This window comes from Rhamphochromis sp. 'chilingali' (assembly GCF_963969265.1).
Source record: "Rhamphochromis sp. 'chilingali' genome assembly, chromosome: 4".
Taxonomy (NCBI): domain Eukaryota; kingdom Metazoa; phylum Chordata; class Actinopteri; order Cichliformes; family Cichlidae; genus Rhamphochromis; species Rhamphochromis sp. 'chilingali'.
Window position 1 is genome coordinate 34,566,342 of NC_137948.1, and position 22,958 is coordinate 34,589,299.

At 39.6% G+C, this 22,958-nt stretch overlaps 1 protein-coding gene and 2 pseudogenes across 3 annotated transcripts in view; 2 read left to right on the top strand and 1 right to left on the bottom strand.

The window, feature by feature from the left end:
- Nucleotides 1-267: 267 nt before the first annotated feature.
- LOC308395974 (serine protease 1-like) lies at nucleotides 268-2,168 on the top strand (the record flags this gene model as incomplete). The annotated part of the gene is made up of 6 exons (XM_080881035.1): nucleotides 268-316; nucleotides 643-835; nucleotides 968-1,144; nucleotides 1,463-1,524; nucleotides 1,789-1,931; nucleotides 2,013-2,168. 6 exons carry the CDS (start codon nucleotides 268-270, stop codon nucleotides 2,166-2,168), a joined length of 780 nt encoding a protein of 259 aa, XP_080737161.1.
- A 5,674-nt stretch (nucleotides 2,169-7,842) lies between these two features.
- LOC308395520 (ras-related C3 botulinum toxin substrate 2-like) lies at nucleotides 7,843-10,276 on the bottom strand (annotated as a pseudogene). Its single transcript has 5 exons — nucleotides 9,879-10,276; nucleotides 9,685-9,747; nucleotides 9,127-9,286; nucleotides 8,687-8,820; nucleotides 7,843-8,033 (listed from the first exon to the last, which is right to left on the bottom strand). The product of its transcript is annotated as a ras-related C3 botulinum toxin substrate 2-like (transcript).
- Nucleotides 10,277-13,546: 3,270 nt separating this feature from the next.
- LOC308395321 (kallikrein-8-like) overlaps nucleotides 13,547-22,958 on the top strand; it is a 117,680-nt pseudogene continuing 108,268 nt past the window's right edge. The window contains exons 1-3 of the transcript in view: nucleotides 13,547-13,593; nucleotides 14,774-14,950; nucleotides 15,111-15,289. The product of the transcript in view is annotated as a kallikrein-8-like (transcript). The remainder of the gene's footprint in view (nucleotides 13,594-14,773; nucleotides 14,951-15,110; nucleotides 15,290-22,958) is intronic.

The window sequence follows — 22,958 nt, forward strand, 5'->3', positions numbered from 1 at the left end:
ACTTCAACTTTGAAATTATTCTGTTAAAAAACAACTTATTTTAACAAATGCAGTATCATTTCCTGGAGTATGTGGATGACAAAGACTACAAATAATGAGGACACTTTTTTGTTAAGATGAAGAGATGTTCAACATTTGCATGAAAACTGTCCCAACGAACCAATGGGGTTTTGTTGATAACATTAGGCTCTTTGATTGGTGGATCCATCACTAACACAGTGAGAACAGGCTTAAAAGGGTCCCAGCACAGCATTCACTGCAAGCTGAATGACAGCAATGGCTCATCTGAAGTTCCTCCTTCTCCTCCTGTGGGTTGGTAAGTGAACTACTGCACTCACTTCCTGTGCTTGTTTGAACTTTGTCTGTTTGAACTGTTCCTTAGGTTATGACACATCTATGTTAATAAAGGCTTGTTTTGTGTTAATATCATGTATGTCCTTCTAATTCTTTGTTTCTCCTTTGATATCAGTTTTGTACATTTGTCAGAATTTCCCAGTATCAGGAACACTCGCTCATACAATATGTTTGAATTTCATCAGTTATTTATGATAAATCTTTTCAGCCAAACAACTGGCTGAGAAAGATAATGTTGTTCAGACAGTGAACCAACTATTTGTAAGTAAATTACTGGGCTTATTTCAGGTGTCACAGAGAGCGCAGTCCTGGATTTACACAAAAGAATCTTCAACGGTTATGACTGTGAAAACACCAAGCATCTGTACCATGTGAAAATAACTGCAACCAAAGGAACAGCTGTTTCTCGATGTGGAGGCTCTCTGATCCACAGAGAGTGGGTTCTAACTGCAGCTCACTGTTGGATAGATCAACCTGGATGGTGAGAAAATGAGAATTTCACTTAAAACTTAAGATTAGACAGAATCGAAAAGGCCAGAGGCAAAAATCATTACTGATATTTGTTCTTTATTTTCATAATAAAGACTTTGTTATAACCATTTCCATTGTTTAGGACTATGTCTGCATATGTAGGAATTCATCCAGGTCCAGGAAGTATGGTTGCAATTAAGGATCACCAAATCTTTGAGGACCAAACAGGAAAACATGACATCATGCTACTGAAAATCTCACCGGCATCGATCAGGACTGACCCTGTTCAGTTACCTGATTGTTCCATTCCTCCGAACATGTGAGTTCCAACACAAGCATGATAGGTTTTCTTTTTAAACTGTCGTTGTAACCTGAATTATTTAGATTTTCTTACATGCTTAAAGCAAATCTGCAAGTATGCTTTAGAATGAGAATAAGACTCTTTACTTTAGGAGATGCATTCATGACCCAGAGTAAAGGACAATAAAATATGAGAGTGGCATAAAATTCAGAGAATAATCAGAAATTTAATGTTTAATTTTTGAATCCTCAAAGTTAATTTAGCTTTAGTCATAGTGAACTGGAAATACTCACAACACATGGATGGACTAATTAATTATTATTCTTTAATTTGTAGAGGAAATGAAATTAAAATTGCAGGCCTTGGTGGTTATCTAGTAGATCTACAGAACATCGCACGTAAGACCTATTTTATTTTATTTTTTCATTTTTCTAGCTTACTTTAGAATTTGATTTTGGCTTGTGAACCTTTTTAATTTTACAACTGTGATGACATGCAGTATTTATTTGATTTTATGGTGGATATACTCTCAGTTTCCCTCCTTTTTAAATGCTGCTCAGCTTCACACATTTTGTTCCAGAAATGAGTGAAAGCGTGTTTCTGATCTGATTTCATTGCATGAAACACTGAGTAGCTTTTGTTCTTTTCCTCTTTTTTTTTAGTCCCTGATGAACCGCCTCATCTCAGGTGTGCAAAGATGCATGTTGTTAACTGTGAGCTTAATCTCACTCCATGTGATTTACCATTATTATGGCCAAATGGAAACACGATGTGTTATGAAGAAGCTGGAGTGGACACATGTCCGGTGAGCTGCCATGCTGCTAACGTTTACTCTCCATTATCAGATGTTTTAAAATAAACCTATGGATTATATTTTCTTTCTCAGGGTGATTCTGGTGGTGGAGTGTTATTCAACAACACGATTTATGGTGTTCATGTTGGAAGTGAGGAATGTGTCTGTAGCGGATCAGCTGTTTCTCTGAAGGTCTGCTCTTACATTGGTTGGATAAAAAACTTCATTACACCAAATAATGGAAAATAATTCAATTAAATAAGATTTCAAGAAAAAAAATTAAACAATCAGCTCTACAAGAAATATGTGTGGTGTGATTTGTTTCTATCCCAGAACTACTTTTTCTCAGAAATGTAAATTTATGTGTATAAAACCACACACCTTATGTGTGGTGTGAATATAGTTTCAGATAGTAGATCATTTTGTTCTTCAGAAACTGTGAAATTGACACTGTGAAGATGGAAACCGGGTTCGTGACATGCCATCAATCAGCTGCAGGACACCTAATGATGAAACACCACTTCATAAGTCAGAATAACATTTTGGAAAGGATGGACTGGACGGAAAGGAAAATTCGGAGGTCATCAAGAGTCACCTCTAAGTCCTCCAGCGCATCATCTGTGAGCGGACAAGAAACTGCTGCTAAAATCGCTGCAGCTCAAGCAACATTGAAAATCATACATGAACAACAGTGTCAGCAAGCAGAGCTTCTGCAGCTGGAAGCTGAAAATAAAAGACAGATTGCAGAATAAACAGCTGAGGCCTGTAGATGATGTTTAAGGATGGAGGAAGAAGAAGCACAGTTGCAAGCAAAACTTGAGGTTGAAAATGCTGCCAGGCGAAAGGTTTTGGAAGAGAAGTGCAAGGAACTGGAGTGATTGGAAGCACTCAAACAGTTAAGGCTGCTAAGGCATCCATGCAAGTGTAAAAGCAAGAGCAAGATGAAGATTCAGGAGAAGAAATTAAGCAGTTACTACTTGCATGAAAATCTGAAAGGGAAAAGGAAGGAGACTCAAGTCATCACACAAGTCACATATGTAACTCACATATGTGACAGATGTTCACCACAACAAGCTATTATACAGCCACAGCATGACGGTAGCATTGCAGCACTTGCCATAGCAGATTCTATTAGTGCTAGTCATCTTCCTATGCCAAAGCCAACTACATTCAGTTGTGACCCACCAAAGTATAAGAACTGGAAAGCTGCCTTTCAAACTTTGATCAAAAGAAAAAAACACACCAGCCTCTGAGAAAATCTACTATTTGTGCAAGTACGTTAGTGGACCAGCTAAGAAGGCTGTTGAAAACTATTTCCTGTTAGGCACTGAGGCTGCTTATAAAGCACCATGGGAAGTTTTAGATGAGAGATTTGAAAACTCTTTTCTTATTGTCAAAGCCTTTAGAGATAAACTTAGTGCATGGCCTAGAATTGGCTCCAAGGACAGTTTAGAACTTAAGTGTTTGTAGACTTCCAGCGTAGCTGTGAAGCTGCTGAAAGCCAGATTAAGGGTCTACAGGTCCTTAATGACTATAATGAGAATCAAAAAAAATCCTCTCTAAGCTTCATGATGGGCTGACTTCAAGGTGGAACAGAAAGGTCTCGATGATAGAAGAGAAGACTTCCAAGCTTAGCCAGTTTGTGCAGTTTCTCATAAGGGAGGCCAGGATTGCATGTAATGTTGTGATTTCACTCCATGCCTTGAAACAGTGTGATGGAGAAGGCCAAAGCACAGTGGCCGGGGTGGGTATCTTGCTGTCTGTGCGTTGGAGTTTTTCCCAATGGGAGAGAGGAACAGGTCCTGTGCTTTTGGTTCAAGAAACGGGTCCTGACAGTTGTCTGTGTGCCGAATGACAGTTCAGAGTACCCGGCTGTCTTGGAGTCCCTGAGTGGGCTGCTTGAGGTTGCTCCACCTGGGGCCTCTTATATCTTATTGAGAAACTTGGGTGCTCATGTGGGCAATGACATGAGCACCCAAATAAGGGCTATGGTTACCGTGATCATTTACAAATATCTCTAAATCACAGAAAATACTAAAAACTCTTAAATTTTTTATCGCATAAAAGTGATTTTTGAGTAGAAATAAAAAGATGGTTTTTGCACTAGGATTTGTAGTGGTCTGAAACTTACACAGACTGCAATTTTCCTCATTATGACACAATGCCAAATCTTACACTTCAAAACCCTTCGTTTAGGCTGACTGGCATCTGACTATTTAGACCTGTTTTCTCTTGTATTTCCCTGCCTAAGGTTTCTGACCGAAAAGAAGAATCCTGATACAAGCCGCAAGCAAACATGTATATGAATCTACAGCCTGCAGAAAAGAGTGATGCATGCATGCAGTACAGTAACATTCAAAAACACATGGACTGCTCAGGATTAACTGACTAAAACCACAATGCCAGTTGCTGGGATAGATTGTAAAAAAGTACTCTGGATTCACCCCAGTGTCATCTCCCTGGTTTCAGTATGATGGCTAAAAATGATTTGTAGATGGATGGATAGATATCTCTTCACTGATGTCAACATCATAGACTCAGATGATAAATGGTAAATGGTCTGATTGGTATATAGTGCTTTTCTACTCTCCAAGAGCACTCAAAGCGCTTTATATAACATGCCCCATTCACATATTCATACAAGCACTTTCTCCTATTCTGAAGTGCATTGTATTTAACATTCACACACACATTCATGCTTCAATTGATACATCGAAGAGCAACTTGGGGTTAGGATCTGGGTCAATAATGAAGAAAATTATGTTGTCCTTCGCATGATTAAAAAAAACCTCTGATCATTCTGGCAAAACCTCACAAAATAACTAAAGTTGTATCTTTGCTGAAAGCCACACATCTTCATGATCGCAAAGAAACAGTAAACATGATAAGCATTTATGAGCTTTCAGCACACAACAAAACTGAAAATACAGTGGACATATAGATCATGTGGACAACTGCTGCTGTTTGCAAGAACTGGAGGACACTTTGAAATAACTGTAAATTTGTTACCTGATCAAAATTTTTTTTAGCTATACATATTTCAAAAAATTAAAAAAACATAACACTTATTAACAAAACATATAAAAAAAACATTTCATTCACAAAGAGATGAATTTCATTCCTTTGTGTGTGTGTGTGTGTGTGTGTGTGTGTGTGTGTGTGTGTGTGTGTGTGTGTGTGTGTGTGTGTGTGTGTGTGTGTGTGTGTGTGTGTGATATGATATAAGTGCTCTATTTTATTAAGCTATTTCCAAGGTCACAAACAGAATTTTAGGCTTGCAGACTAATGTTAAAGTTTAACTTTTTGGAACTGCAAGTATGCTTGTATACCATCTGTAGGAGGGACAATGGGTTGACCCTGCTATAATTTTCTTGAGCAACTGTGTGTTCAGAGGCCCAGGCTGACTGGCTGCCTATGCACCATCCCATTAGTTAAGTAGTTGTGAGGCATTGTGGGGATCAGAGAAGGACAGTCATCAATCAATCATTTCACAGAATTACTTGATTTGTAAACACAGTAGGGTTCTGAGACATTGTGGTAAATGGCCTTCTTCCGATATTGCACTTTTCTATTCAAAGCACTCTATACAAGATAAGCAATTTCTTTCTGTGCTTAAGTGCTTCCTATCTAACATCCTAACAACATAGCTAGGATGATTGGGATGGGTATAAAAAAACAGAACTAAGTTAACCGCAATCTGCAATCTACTGACATCCAGTGGTGAAAATTTTACACACCATAACATCAGTGAACTCAGGAACACCGCATGCAGAACACCGTTCCAGAAACATATTTTTGAGGTCAGACACTGATGATGGATGAGCTTAAAGTCTCTGCTCTAATTCATCCCAAAGGTGTTCTGACGGGCAGAGGTCAGGACTCAGGGTGGAGCCCAACTCCACAAAAACAACCCCACGTCATGAGCCCCGCTCCACCAAACTTTACACTTTGCACAATGCAGTCAAACAAGTACGATTTTCCTGCTAACTGCCAAAAGCAGACTCATCTATCAGATTGCGACATGGAGAAGCGTGAGCCCGGGGTAACAAGCACTGAGTTATCTAAGAACTGTCTTCTGTTCACAAAAGGAATCTACACTTCCAACTGCAAACATGTCTTGAACACACACACACACGTACACCAACATATACTTTTATGGTATTACATAGATGTGCTTGTCTGTCAAATTAAACTGTTATATTCAAATGGGCTCAATCTCAAAAAATGTTATTGTTTGACAGTAGTTTATCTATATTGCCTCTTTCATATCAGATTTTGTATGTTAACTGAATTTTTTTGTGTCCTTTCTTAAACCGATGGTGATTTGCTAATAGGGTCATTTTGTCTCAACTCAAACAATTTTTAGAATTTTTCCTGGTCCTTCCAACCATGAAATTAAATCAGGATCTGTCATCAGGGAAATGTACCACAAAAAATTCTAGGTATGGTCTAGTTAAATTATATTATTAAAAAAAAACGTATTTAAGGTCCCATATTTGAGCAAACACCAAAAAGAATTTGAAAAGTACTCTACATGTTTTATTTTGTCCATTCGTCCATTGTCTTCTGTGTATCCTTAATAGGGTCATAACTATAAACCATTCAGAAAAAATGACCAAATGTTTTGCAGTGTGGCGGTCCACGTCCATGTTGATTTCTTGTCTATGGAATTAATTTCTGTTACTGTCAGTCTCCTGAAAATTACAATACCACTACAATACAATACTAACTGGCAAGAGAAAATATTTTGTGAATGAAACATAATTCATGTTCATTATTATTGTTATTATTATTATTATTATAACAATAATAATAATAATTATTATTATTATTATTATTACATGAATGCCTATACTTTCATTGATATTTGGAAAGTAGTAAAATATTTTTTACTACTACTGTATAGTTAAGAGTTTAATGATAATGTATTATCATATATTATTGCTTATTTATTTTTACAGTATCCACTAGAACAGCGGCATATGGAGCCTCTTGCAGAAAGGCAGAGAGGTGACAGTCATCATCCTGGCAAACTAACCACAAAATATCAAAGTTAACCTAATAATTTAAGAGGAAAATATTCCACATCAGTTTTATATGGACTAACATTACTGTTCTGTTATGAGTTTAAGATTGAGCTTCTTTTAAATGCTTTATATTCAGTTTAATCTTCAGTCGCACTGGGGATTAATAAAGTAAACAATCTCTCTGTATGCCTGTGTAGCTATCTATATTATAAGACATTAAACTGTATTAATTAAATAACAAATAAAATCACAGCTGAAGACTTGAGCACCATGTGACATGATTAACTGTTCGCAGGATTACTAAAATGATTGAAACATGAAGGTGTTTTGGCAAAAAAGCTGGTCAAACATTAAACTGCAAAACTGAAAGTGCTGCTTGAGTCTGAACATTTTCAACTCACCACCAGAAAAAGATGCTGTTCTCCACAATATGTAAATAAGGATAGAGTATAGGCGATATCAGCAGCTGGATCAAAATGAGAATTTTATATCCCCCATAGTTGAGTATAGGCATTCACTCCAAAACGTCACATGTTGTGGAGAAATAATGTGAATCTTTTGTGCAATCAAATGTTTTATTTTTATTTTAATAGCACAACAAATAATACATTTGTTAATAAATCTTATTCAGACACAAGTTTGCTTGTTGCTTGCTTCCTCACAAACGACCATTTCTGCTCCTTACATTCATCACCCTGAAAACAGCACAGTGAACAAATCATACTGAAACACTGTGTTTATTTCAGTTACAAAAGTTATTTTTATTTTAGGTTTCATGAAACACATATATATTGTTGGCAGTACTTTAGATGAAGGTAGCATGCTGCTCTCAGACTTACACTTAAACTCAAAGGGTCTATAATCTCTAAACATATATATGCTACAAAGAAATCCTGTCTGGGCAGCGTCTGGATTTGGACTTAAGAGCTCGTTGGCATTTCTAAAACAATAGCAAACCTGCACACCATACATTGTTTTGTTTTTTGTTTTGTTTAAAGTTGTAGATATACATTAGAGACATGGCAGATTTGCATATATTCTTCAGGGTCTGCAGTCCTTTTCTCTTCTTCTGTGCTCCTGTGAGAATCTAAAACAAAGGTCACATAAATCATGGGGTTAAATTGATGCCTGTGGGACAAAATTACTCCAACAATATTCAGGACAAATTTATTTTTCCTCTGCAAAAAAATGAAATTGAGTACAAAGCATGTGAAACTTTTCTGTCTTGTGTTGTGTTCATTTATGTCTTTTCTTTTCTCTTTAATGTTTCTGTCCATTATATGTGCAAGAACAAACTTCTGAATCACCTCTTAGTGATAAGTGTCTACAGTTTCCTTTCTCGTTTGGCTCTGGACGAAGGCAGTCGCACTTTTCTCCTCTCCCTCTTCCTTCTCTTTCCTGCTTGGCTTCTCAATGTCCTTGTTTAATCTCGTCTACTTTTCTACTTTTGCCCTAGATGACTCTCACGGTCTGTTACAACCTAAAAGAGGAATTATGGATTTGAACAACTGGTCTGATTGCAACTGAGTCCAATTTCACTGCAGATGTAAACATTGCATGTGACAAATAAAAGGCTTGATTGAATAGCTTCAGACTTATGTTCAAAGAAAAGAAAAGAAGCCCTCAAACCTCTGCTCTACTTTATGTGTTGATTTAATGAGCGAGTTCACTTTGTTTCTCTCTTCTCTCAAACGTCTAATCTCTCTTCCTCCTCTTCCTCTGTGTTTTATTCAGTCGTACCGTTTACAGCAGCGAGCAGGGCTTCTTCTTGACCTTGGCGGGCTGAGGGCAGAGGACGGCACGAATGGCCTCATCAAACACAGTCTTCAGACCACGCTGGGTCAAGGCTGAGCACTCCAGGTATTTGACTGCATCTATACATGCGAAGACACATATATGTTAATAAAAGAAGAGAAAGAACTACAAAGACAAAGTAAGAGAAGAAAGGTTTGCTGGTAGTGGAGAAGAATAAGTTCAACTTTCAAAGAACACTATAGTCAACTACAGCTACTATACTTTTACTGTGATGCCAGGAAATGAGGGGAATAACAAAAATTTGCAGAGGCAGTCAGGCTACAAAGTTCTCTAGCATCTTCATCTGCTAGTTTCATATCTTCACTGGTGAGGAGAGCTTCAAATCTTAAAGTGCTTTTCAAGCAAATAAAGTAAGAGTGACTGACCTATCTCCTTAGCCAGAGCTAGGCCCTGTGGATAGGTGATAGGCGCCAGCTTCTTGTCCTTCAGTTTCTCAATGGTATCCTTTTCATCCCTCAGATCCAGCTTAGTGCCAACCAGGATGATGGGCGTGGAGGGGCAGTGGTGACGGACCTCAGGGTACCACTGGCAGAATACAGAGTAAAGGAAAACTAAATAAGAGGCAAGAAAGGGGAACACGCAAAATCAAGGAACGTGTTAGAGGCAAAAAACAGAATCAAAGGTGGAGGGAGATGAAGCTCTGATGCCAGGTGTTACAGAAAGGTGGATGAAGGCATGAAAAACAAATGATATGCTGTAGCTATTAAAGATGAGAGAAATACATCATCCAACTTTCACCCACAGCATCAATCATTCATCCACATCAATTATTAGACCTGTTTAGGCTTTTTCTCCATTTTGTAATCCAAGTACCTATTTTTTTTCTCTATAATAAATTACTGCTTTTGTTCCGTTTGTTCTTTTTTACATTTTGTTCCTCGGCAGCTGAGAGACAGGCCTCATAAAAAACAGCCAAAACTCACCTTAGCTCTGACGTTCTCATAGGATGCCGGGCTAACCAGGGAGAAGCAGATTAGGAAAACATCCTGGATGGAGAGACAAGGAGACAAAGAATTAGAATAGCTGCTGCAGTTTTAATTAGCTGACATGTTATATAAGTTCTGTCTCTGTAACTTTATGTCCATTAGTTACTGTGTGTGCCTGTGTGATTCTGTACCGTCTGTGGCTAGGACAGTGGGCGGAGCCTGTCATAATCTTCCTGTCCAGCTGTATCCCAGAGGCCCAGGTTGACCGGCTTGCTGTCCACCATCACATTAGCTGAATATTTGTCGAATCTGTGGGGAGAGTAGAGAAGGTCAGCGATCAGCCAACAAGTCATAGGCAACCTTTCATTTCATTGGTTATTCATTCATTCAACAATCTTTCAATTCACTGATTGTTTAACCAGTGAAACTCCTGTAATGGAGAAAAAAACAGGACCATACTTGAAATACCACTGTTCACAAAAACATTAACCAACAACATTACTTTGGTTAGTTTGACACAAAAGCCATCCTAACCATGTCTAGTAAGAGAGAATAATACATAATAAGGCAGGGCTGCCCCCGTGTGGTCTCATAGTAGAATAACAGTTTAATTTCTCATTTTTAAAAACTTGAGAAATTTCATATTCGTATTCAAATGTATTCAGGCTCAAATGAAACTGATAACACAAATGTTTGCAGACACAGATGTTTTTTTTACAGAAAGAAAGAGACTAGTGTACCAGATTAATCCTGTTTTATGGCCTGTCCGAGGTCTACCCCGCCCTTTGCCTAATGACAGCTGGGATGGGCTTCAGCCTCCTTAATGACCCAGTAGTTAAAAAGATGGATGGATTTCCTGAAATAGAAAAGTCACTGAAATAACGTTAACTGTCAAACATAGAACAACTATGACAAACAGTCAACACTATCTGAGATCCTGCTGGTGGTTAGGGAGGATATACGTGATTCTGTTTGTTGTTTAAACATATTTATAGAGTTAAGAGTTCAGATTGCTGGAAGAACAACATTCACGCAGTCTGATTGCTGTTTTTCTCCCAAAATGTAGAAACACCTGCTAACCATGGCACACTCTGCTTTTCCATTAGGTCTGTGCAAATACTACTTAAGTACACTCATCCTCCTGTGCCATTAGTGATATTAACAGAGTGTATTTTTTGACATATATAATATAGTTAGTATAGTTATTATACTAGCCGTAGCTGCCCCGCTTATTTTAGACATTCACAATAAAAAAGTAAGCGATAATATTTCAATATCAAACGTCATAATTAAGGTCAACATCTAAATAATGCTGTGTACAGACTCACACAGGTGTTAAATTACAGCATAAACTTGCCTTAGACCTTCCTCCGTCATTCTCCTCCTAATTGTGCTCGGAGACACAGAAAACATATCGGCAATTACCCCGATGGTTATCCAGGACAGCACTAAAGTCCTGAGTGCTGCAGCCGGGATTTCAAGACGTGGACGACCAACATTTGAAGACTGTTCTTCCTCGGCGTATTCCAAACGAACACGGTGCTGAATTGATCTTAAACTTTCGACAATGCTGTCATCGATGCTAACATCTTGAAGAGCAATTATCATCCCAAGCATTTCAGAAACATCATCTAAACGACTCAAAACAGTATCTACAGGTAAATGATCCCTCTCTATCTGATCTGCTAAAATGAGCAGAATTGACTGAAGTTCACACCAGTCCGCCATCCTCCCTGACCTTTGACCTAGCACGTTTTTGCTACCTGTGGCAGCCGTCCGCGGAGCAGGTATCCAGGAAAACTAGTCGATAGTAAACGATCAGCCAATAGGCGCAAAAGTCAAGCCCACTTGTTGTGTGCCCACCTTATTACTAAATTAGGCAGAGCACTCTGAATTGAATCAGGACATAAAGCACGGTCTTTATGTTGCTTTATTGAACACTGTCCATCTTACAACTAGCCACTTAACGGGGCTTCCTTCGGACAACCACATCCGGTTCAAAGGTCATCACATTAAGACATAGCCATATCAATACATGACATCCCCCTTTTCCTTAGATTCAAACTTTAGTTGTAATAACTTTTATGTCTTTTTTTCCCCAACATTGAACATTCTTCTTGTCTTACTTTCTAACAATTATATAATCTAAATGTCTCACCACACATGTACCTTTCTTTTTTCAATATATACATGTCGAAATACACATATGAACTTGAAACTTGCCAAATGTAAGTTACCTCTTCACCTTAACATATTATAGTTCATTTCACCACAAAATCACGAAACCTCTCGGGTATCTTTTTAGCCCTCTGTGATCTACTTGGTCTCTCTGGCCCCTGGGAGCCCTCTTGTGGTGTTGGAGTGAAGGTGTCAGTCTTTGTGGGTGTTTCACCTTCCTCCCTTTCAGGTATTGTGTCATAGTGTCCTTCTCTGGTCTCATTTGTCTCGTATTTCTTCACATGTGTGGTATTCCGGTGATAGCGAGCTCCTGTTGGTGATTCAATAATGACTTGGTTTCCAGTTCTGCTTACAACTTTGTGTGGTGTTGTGTTGAATGGTGTTGTAAACTTGTCCACTTTGTCTTGTTGAACCAGCACTGTGTCTTCCTATTTTTATTTATTTTTATTTTATTTATTTTTATTTTTATTTTTATTTTATTTTTCTGAAATTACACACGTTAGCAACCGTAACGTGTGTAATTCCAGAAAAATAACAATCTCACCTGTCCTAAGGTTATTTTTCTCACCTCCTATCACTTCCTGTTCCAACACATGGTTGTGTTTTTGTGTAGCTTATCTGGATAGCCGAAATAACTAAAAACTTATAGATAACTTCTTATTTCATAGTTTAATCTTCACTTTTTTCATCCGAAGCACACTCTCTTGTATTCACTCCCTGTATTTTTAGGAATTCGCTACCTTAGCTTAGCTAAGCCAAATAACACACACCAATTAGTTAAACTACATGAATGTCTCAAAGCCATAAAGACCTGGATGACCTCTAATTTCTGCTTTTAAATTCAGATAAAACTGAGGTTATTGTACTCGGCCCTTAAAATCTTAGAAATATGGCATCTAACCAGATTCTTACCTTGGCCTCCAATAACGCTGTGAGGAACCTTGGAGTGATTTTTGACGAGGACATGTCCTTCATTGCACATATTAAACAACTATGTAAGACTGCTTTCCTCGATTTGAGCAACATCTCTAAAATTAGAAATATCCTGTCTCAGAGTGAAGCTGCAGTTATTACTTCCAGGTTGGACTACTGTAATTCATTATTATCAGGATGTCCTAAAAACTCCCTGAAAAGCCTTGTAGTACCATATCACCCTATTAGAGCACTTCACTCTCACACTGCAGGCTTACTTGTTGTTCCTAGAGTATTTAGAAGTAGAATACGAGGGACAGCCTTCAATTTTCAGGCCCCTCTTCTGTGGAACCAGCTTCCTGTTTGGACAGACACTATCTCTACTTTTAAGATTAGGCTTAAAACTTTCCAAAATATATAATTAGGGCTGGACCAGGTGAACCTGAATCCTCCCTTAGTTATGCTGCAATGCGGTGGGCTGCTGGGGGATTCCCATGGTGCACTGAGTATTTCTTCTTCAGTCACCTTTCTCACTCACTATGTGTTAACAGACCTCTCTGCACTGAATCATACTTGTTATTAATCTGTCTCTCTTCCACAGCATGTCTTTATCCTGTCTTCCTTCTCTCACCCCAACCGGTCCCAGCAGATGGCCCCGCCCCTCCCTGAGCCTGGTTCTGCTGGAGGTTTCTTCCTGTTAAAAGGGAGTTTTTCCTTCCCACTGTCGCCAAAGTGTTTGCTCAACTGAAAGGCAGTTGTTAGAGGGTGAATGGCAGGAACACTGTGTCTGCTGCCTCTTCTCTTGCCTCTGTATCAGTGAGTATTCAACAACAGTTTCTATATTTAACTGCAGGTTCTTACTGCATAATTCTGTCTGTATAATATGAAAATGATTCAATGCATCGAGTTATGCCAAACCTCACAGAAACTGTGCATGGTGGGTATTCTGAATTGCTGCTCAGCACATATATGCAGACCACAGTCAGAGCCTTACCCTCTGCTGCTTGAAGTCACACAGAGGTAACCCACTCGCTCTCTGTCAGCACGCAGTCGCAGACTCGTGAGCGAGGTTTTTTTTTTCTTTTGTTTTGCTCTTCTACTCTTAAGAGCTCCATTAGCCACACAGAGGGCACAATATGTTCTGCATTGCTTCTCAAAGTTAGCATTGGTTAGTGATCATGAGCTGTTTTAGGTTTATAAATCATTGGTTTACACCATATTCCTCTGAATTAATGTCACAAATTGACAAACTGACAGTGAGATACAGTGAAGCGTGTAGAACATGTAATTCAAATCAGAGCACGAGCAGAACAAGAGCATGAAGCTGAGATCAAACTTCATTTGCTTCCATCTATAAGGTGCAGGTCACTGAGGTCTTCTGACAGAAACCTGCTGGTGGTTCCTCGTTCTAGGCTGAAAACCAAAAGAGACTAAGTGTGTCTTCAAGGCTGTTGGCTGATAATCTATGGAATGCACTAATATTACATTTGATCTCTGCGGTCTGAACATTTGAAAGAGCAGCTCTACTTATTTGTACAGGCTTAATTTTAGGTAGTGGATATTATTATTGTCTTTTAATGTTTGTATTTATTTTTATTGATTATTATTGTGAAGCACTTTCTCTATAGAAATATTTTACCTTCATTTCCCTTCTGTAACTTTATGAAAGCCAAAAGCAAAAAGACGATAAGTAACTTTGCATAAATGTGTGGAGCTTTGCAGCTTTGCAGTTCATAAAGCTTCATAATGACACTATGTGACTATGCAGTGTCCAATATTCAAACTGAAATGCAGTCATTAGAGAGTGAATGGCAGCAACACTATGTGTGGTGCCCTTTTCTCTTTTCTCTGTATCAGCGAGTGCTCAGCTACAGTATCTATATTTAATGGCTCTGGTCCTCACTGTGTGTTTCTGCCTTACTTCTGAGAGCAGATATTTTACAGGTACAAAGAAAAACTGGCAGTGACCTGGTGGGGCGGGGGATTCCTCTTTCAGGTGTGACGGCGAACACAGAGGTCGCTCTGCAAAAGAGAGTCATTGGAGGTGATGAATGTGAGCGACAGTATCATGTACAGCTCAGAGCAGTTTATCCACATGGACCTTCCAGCTTGTGTGGAGGCTCTTTGATCAGCGACCGCTGGATTCTGCAGCTCACCGTCTGAAGCCAGGAGGGTGAGGAGATCAGAGCAGCAACTAAAACTTGTTAACCCAAGGAATGTCTAGTAGCCATGTTTTTGCTATTCAGTAAAAAGTAAAATACATTCAGACAAGATGAGAAATAAAATATGGTGACCATCAGTAATCATGTTTTATGTTTGCTGTGCACATGCAGGACCATGTTTGCAAATCTAAGTGTGCATCAAGGGGGTCCGGAACAAGAAGTGCAGATAACAGCAGAAGCTGAGATCTATACAGACAAAGACACCAGCACAGGCAGAGTTCATGACATCATGCTGCTGCAGCTACTAGCAGCTCTGATGTCCATCCTATAAAACTACCTGACTGTGAGTTGTGGATGTTTCTGCTTCAGGTTCATGTGTTCTGACAGATACTGACACGTCGTGCTAACTTCAGTTTTAGATTCAAATGATACTTTGATGTTCCTGTGGCTCAAAGTTTCTTGCTTTGAAGTTTTTTTTCTTAAAGTTTCTTCTTGACCTGAGCTCTGTGCTGTGAAGTGAGTTCAGCATATGTAGAATATATTTCCTTTATCTTATCCCAACAGTGGGAATCAAATACTCACAGGAAGCTGCTTATCAATTGAAAGCCCTGGTTATCAAGTTAACCAGGGCTTTCAATCCTAACGGATGTGGATAAACTATACTGGCAGTGCAGGTTTTAAAAAGGAAGATAAAACTGTAATATTAGAAAAATATGAAGGGTTTAAATGCATAATACAGACTGAAGGTAACAGCTGCTGCAGAAAAACCAGTGTTGTGTGTGTGTGTGTGTGTGTGTGTGTGTGTGTGTGTGTGTGTGTGTGTGTGTGTGTGTGTGTGTGTGTGTGTGTGTAAAATTGCTGTAGGGTAGCTTAGTAGTAAAAGCGCAAGCACTTCAGATGCTTTGTTCAATAAGACTGGATGAAATCTATATCAATAAAGTCTAGCCCATTTGGAGACAAGCAAGAAAGACAGCAAAAATCCTGACTGACATCACGGCCTATCATTACACAGGAGAATCTGATGGATCATTAATCAAGTATTTCATTTAATTAATGTTTGAAAGACAGTTTCAGCTTTTATTCTGTCAGCTACAAACTTTCTGCTGTTTATTAGTTTAAGAGAAAATAAAACTTAATATAACAACAGAATTTAAACATAGGCTGCAAACTGAAAAATGTCTATGAAAAAATGCTATTGAAGAATTTTAGCCCCTCCCACTGTCCATGTAGTACAGTAGGAGGGTCTAAAGTTGAAAGTTTCAAGGGATCTTCCAGGAATGGTGATGCTGCTTTTCTGGACAAATGATCTCTAAACTTGAACTTAACCAGAGGGATATAGTACAAAGAAAATTCAACAAGGCTTGGCTTACTTTGTGTTAGCTGGCTTGAGAAAACGTAAAACACCAGTCAGTGTCACGCCGCCGGGTATATCAACTTCTCTTTTAAGCTGTGCTTTCTGCTTCATGCTCCGTGCCCACGCATGTAACAAGGGCTGCTACAAGGCCCTTTAAAACAGGAAGTAGCATGTGCTGCAGTGAGCTTGAATGGTGTCCCAATGCGCTGAGCAAGCACAGTGCAAGATATATGTCGAGTGAGTTTGCATGATCCCTCAGCTCACAGCTGCATTTATTAAACATTCAAAATACAGAAAGATTTTATAAACCTGGGAAACTGTATTTCTGTCTTGCAGGGAGACTCTGGTGGAGGAGTGGTTCATAATGGCAGGATTTATGGGGTCTCTTCTTTTGTGGGAGATCTGGACTTTGTATGCAGAGCACCGGCTGCCTTCATGGACCTCTGTGATCCTGAGTATGCAGATTGGATCAGGAAAACTATCAACCCATAAAAAGCTGTGAGGTGTGGATAACTGTAAACAAGCTGAAATAAATAATCTTTTAGAGTTTAGCTTTGGTTTCTTTTATTCTGTTTGATATAAGCAGTAGAGGATTTCAGAATTTCTGTGTTATTTGCCAAAAGACGTTTTTTCAGCTGCACCCACACACAGTTTCTTTAGATAACTTCAACTGCAGAAAGTAAAAACTCAGCATTAAGTTTCAAATGCAGTTTTAAAGATAATGATAATATGGAGTCCCTGAAGAAAACACCCGTCAATAGAAAAAGCTGCAAAATCCTGCAAAATGTAACAGAAGTTGAATAAAACACAACGGAAATAGAAAAAAATAAATGCAACAAGGCTGAAAAACTGAACAAACAAACAAAAAACAAACACAAATTACAACAGAAATAATAACAACGATATAAAAAAAATAAAATAAAGTAGAAAAAAAACATTCTCATCCTAAAACTTGGTGACAAAGTGGAATATGGTAAGGAAACACTCACTTAAGTGCTGTCATTACTCAAAGGTTCCTGATAATCATGCATGAAGTGATTTCTGGAGGGGAATGAAACTTAACTGAACTGCTCCCTGTGACATTTTGACCTGTCAAACGCAGGCGTAACTCCTGTTATTCATTGTTGTATTGCAGGTCTGCTGTGCACGACGTCTGTGAATCTGAGTAATTTGGTACAGATGAAGGAATAAGACTGCTCAGATGCTTTGGGTGTCACGTAATGATCCCTCAGGTTTGGGTGTCTTTGGTGCCCTTTGATTTCAATCTACCTGCACATTGAACAGAAATCCTGCCATGACAGAACACACTAATGCCTTTTCAAGGGAGAACCGATCCTAATCTGAGCTGTCAGCCCCAAGTTCTCTGCAGTCATCAAATCAAGCATAATCTGGTTTGAACAGGCTCCCTGCCTCACTGCAAAAGCCTTTTTACCAGCTGCTGTTTGACAAATTGCAAAGCCTCTGAAGAGACTTTAGAAAGGGGGAAAAAGGATACGAAGAAAAAGCTGAACAAAAAGCTATCCATGCACTGTTTAACATTTCACTTGGAGTTTATTGACTGTATTCTATCTGTGGATTGCATTATAGCTTCTCTGAGAGCTTTGCTCCCTGAAGATTTTATGATCTGTGAACGCTGAGTCTCTCTTGTGGCTGTAAACCAGTCTGCTCAGCATGGCACTGCATGGCAGAGTTTCTCTCCATTTTTTTGAATCACCTTTGCTCAGTTGTGCTCCTAACTGATCTCCTGAGTTTGGCTGTATTCCTGGACTTTGCCCTTTCGTTACTCTTCAGTCTCTTTGACACACAGGCTGCCAAATTTGAAATAACATTTTTAGTTTTGGAAAAAGAAGAGCGTGTCTAGCAAATTCTTGCACATCCTTGTTCTTAAATAGCACTTTTCTACTCAAGCACTCAAAGTACTTTATACACCTCATTCACCCATTCATACAAGCACTTTTCTGTACCTAAGTTCTTTCTATCTAACATTCATACTCTGATGGACACATGAAAGAGCAGTTTGGGGTTCAGTATCGTGTCCAAGGATACTTTGAGATACAGATCAGATCAGGCAGCGATCGAACCTCCAACCTTCTGATCGGTACTAATTGGACGTTTGCTGCTGCACATGTAGCATCACAGCTTAGAAGATGGTGGTGTGGAAATGTGTTTCCCATTAACAATTGACTAAGAAACTCTTAGTCAAGGGTTAACGTCACTAATGTCAGTATTTTCACTGACTCTAAAAAGGCACTGATCTTCATTAGATTAGATCAACATTGTGCCTTAAACCTGAGCTGTACAGGAAAATAGATTTCTGATACACATGTACATAAACAAATAAAGAGAGATGTTTCCCACCTGCTGAGAAGACAACAAATGCATAACCTGATTACCACCATTAATCTCACATCAACTGATTTCTGGCACCTATAAGTGAGATTGAGTTCACTGTCCTGCTGTCTTGGCCTTTAGGAGAACACAGTGAGACAGATGAAGCTTGCACCAGATGGTGGAAACACAATGATCGTGGTCTTAGACACAGCATCCACACTCTGTACATGATAGTGTGTGTGTGGTGCTGTTTGCAGGAACTTGATGAGGCTTTGCTTAAGTGGAAATCCACTGATGTTCAAGCCCCAGGGAAGTGGGCGGGGGGGATAGGACCTCTGGGGCCCTCTTCCTGATGGAGCCCTACCTGACTCCTTTCACTGCTAAAGCAAGAATGGTGCCACAGCTCATTGAAACAATACTTCATTTCATCAGAATCATCAAATGATTGTGTTAAAAACAACCGCCCAGTGTACTTGCATGGCAAACATCGTGATTAGATATTCAAGAAGAGCCTCTTAAAGATGAAGGTCTGTGTCTCTTGACCTAAACACATAATCCAGTTAAATCTGATTTATGTTCATTAATGCCCCTCACACTGTAACTTAAAGTAATAAATCGGTCACTGATTAATTACAGAAGTACGTCTGTGAGCATAAAGATGTAAGCCTTGGACCATCAGGATAAAATGTGGTTGGGAAACTTAACAAGCTTTGATAAAACTTCATCAGTAGCTCAAGCAAGACCTCAAAACCTTCGATCACCACGGGTGGTTAGCAGACTGTGGTTGTACCATGCAGCCTAACAACATGCAGTAAATTGCAGGTTAAAGCAGTCTGCTTACACATTGTTAAACGAGGGAAGGGAACTAATGTGGCCATCACATTACCCTTTTGTCCCATTTCATCCCAGGACTTGATTCAATTGCTGCTCACTTTCTACAGTATTTAAAACTGATCAGTAGGACCTGAAACTGCAAACATTCAAACATTCAGGCCAACAATCAGTTGGTGAACATATTAATCTACTACAATTAGCAAAAATGAATAAATAAACAGAAGAAAGTTGGAGTGATATCAGAGTCATGCAAGTTTTTGACCAGCAGGTTAAACTCATGCAAATTAGCTTCATCCAGGCTCATGAAAACACTTTCCTGCTTATAAACAGCAGATCATTTGTGTCAGTGTCAGGATGGTTTATATTTGAGCTTTTAGTTCACACAGAACAATTTTTATTAATTGTTTTTAGCGATTACGAAAGTCTGTGAATCCCCAAATTGTTCAGTTGTTCTCTTTGCTCCCCATGAGGTCACTTTCACCATGTGACAAAAACAACACCCCACTCTACACACTCGGGCCACCAGCAACTTTCTAAATCCTCAATAAAAAGCTGACAGGTTGCAATGATGTTCCAAATAACTTATTAAGAAAACAACTAAATACACAGAAAATGTTATGAAAATTGGTTTATTTTATATCTCATAGTTTTAAATGATGCAATAAAAATATGTACAAAACATCACAAACTGTAATATTTTACAAATGCTTACGTCCTGCTGATGCAATGGAGACATCTTCCAGTGACAGTCTTCATCAGTGTGAGTGTGAGGAGGATCCTAAACCCACCGACACAGAAGTGCATGTTCACAACTCCCTCTGTGCAGGCGGGGTCAGGACCCTCCTCACCCTGGGTGAGGAGGGTTGGTGCTGTGGCCAGTCAGATATGAAGTGCTGAGAGTGGATCTTTGGTCCTCTGTGCAGCTCTGTCCACTCTCAGCTGCCCTGCAAAGCAATAACACAAGAAAGACGTCATTTTAACACAAAACAGCATTTTCATTGTTGGTAGCTGCAGTATGTTGTTAAAAAACTATTTTAAACCCAACGTATACACATGAAAAATATAAATAAAGCTAAACCTATAGTGCTGCTGACATAGGATGATGATTTATACCAACTATTGGAAGAATTTTGTCTTCAATACAGTTTGTTGTCAATGTGAGGTGATAACTTACATAGTTGGAACACAGCACCACTCTCCCGTTTTTCACTTGGTCATCCATCCTTCTCATCAGGTTGGTCGGGGTAAGGCTGTCTTCTGGGTGGGGTGTTTGCTCCATCTTGGACGTAACTGGAAGTAATAACAACTAAAAAACTACCTTTAATTCACAATGTAATATTAATATTAATGTCACATATCAAGAAAAAAAGAAATACATTTCACATGTGCGAGTCACATGTTCATATATCTGTAAAAACAAAAACACAAAGGCAAAGTTTAAAAACACGTTCTAACATAAACTAATCAGAGTCACTGTCATCCATGGAAAGGCTAAAAGGCCTCTCCCAGAAACGTCTGACTCCAAAACTACCTGAGGATGTTGAAGGGGCATCAAACTGGTCACTCACCTTGCACCTCTTTGCACTTACCTCTTCGGTGCAGATGTCTTCTCTGCTTCTCTTTTCTGAGGAAGGAGCAGCAGAGAGATCAGCTGAGGAAGCAGATGACAGAGCAGCTGAGGAAGGAGCAGCAGAGGGAGCAGCTGAGGAAGGAGCAGCAGAGGGAGCAGCTGAGGAAGAAGCAGCAGAGGGAGCAGCTGAGGAGGGAGCAGCAGAGAGAGCAGCTGAGGAAGGAGCAGCAGAGGGAGCAGCTGAGGAAGAAGCAGCAGGGGGAGCAGCTGAGGAAGAAGCAGCAGGGGGAGGAGCAGCTGGGGGAGGAGCAGCTGGGGGAGGAGCAGCTGGCGGATCACCAACCTGGGCAACAACTCGAGGGAAGAATGGGGCATTGGCCTGGCCGAAAGGCGGCATGGGGATGGGGGCAGCACCTGGAGCAATAGGACGTTGCCAATCGTGCCAAAACGGCTCTGGAGGGTGCTCCCGGATGAGAGGGGAATCATCTCTCTCATCCATGGTGTCATACCCAGAGTCATCGCTAAGCCAATCCCCCCACTCTTCTGAGTCGCTCCAGTCAGATGAATTGTCAGTCTGTTCACTCACCTCTTCATCGTCTATAGGTAGGTAGGGGGGGTACTCACCATACTCACCTTGCTGTTCACCGTCATCAGCATCTGGTGCTTCATGAGAAGAGGGTGAGGGTGAGAAAGGGATAAAATACCTACCATACTCACCTTGCTGTTCACTGTCATCAGCATCTGGTGCTTCGTGAGATAAGGGTGAGGATGAGAGAGGGATAAAATACTCACCATACTCACCTTCGCTGATACGCTGGGTATCAGTGTCCTGAGCTTCACCAGAAGAGGTGGTGCTCTGGAGACTGTCATCCAGGATCCTGATGACTTCAGGAAGGCCTTCTTCTGCAGGGCGTTCAACCACATAGTCAAGACGCCCTGTGAGGAAACAATTTTTAAAATAACATTAGGAATGTAATAGACACCCAGTGTTAAAGCAACAGACCTACATCTGTTAGTTTGAGCAGAGGATGAGAGAAAAGCATTTTATGTCAGACTGAATGACACTTCTACTTGTTCAATCTTTAAGTCAAGTTTTTTAATAGAAGACCACCAAACCTCCACCAAGGCAGCTCACTCTGTGTACTTTTAAGGTGACACTATATTGACACTATATATGACACTGTATTTTGTGTACATTCAATTTGTTTTATTTGTTCTTTGTAAGCCTTTATGCAAACACTATGTTGGAATAGGTAATGGATAATAGGTATTGATTTGTAAATAGCCGGACATGAGTAACTTATTATATAAATATACTACAGTACATTTATAACTAACCATGCAGCTCATTCTCCTGTTTTATTTACAATTCACGATGTCACACATTTTGAAAAAAGCTCATAGGTTAAATATGTGGATGCAAACCATAATGTAACATTTAGACCACATGTACCAATTGCATGTCCTAAATATAAAAAACAAACAAACATATATATATACACATATATATATATATATATATACACACACATATACATATATATACATATATATATATGTATATATATATAAACACCCAGCACGCCCCTGCGGGCGGTTTATCCTTCAAGCTCGGGTCCTCTACCAGAGGCCTGGGAGCTTGAGGGTCCTGCGCAGTATCTTAGCTGTTCCCAGGACTGCGCTCTTCTGGACAGAGATCTCCGATGTTGTTCCCGGGATCTGCTGGAGCCACTCGCCTAGCTTGGGAGTCACCGCACCTAGTGCTCCGATTACCACGGGGACCACCGTTACCTTCACCCTCCACATCCTCTCGAGCTCTTCTCTGAGCCCTTGGTATTTCTCCAGCTTCTCGTGTTCCTTCTTCCTGATATTGCTGTCATTCGGAACCGCTACATCGATCACTACGGCCGTCTTCTTCTGTTTATCTACC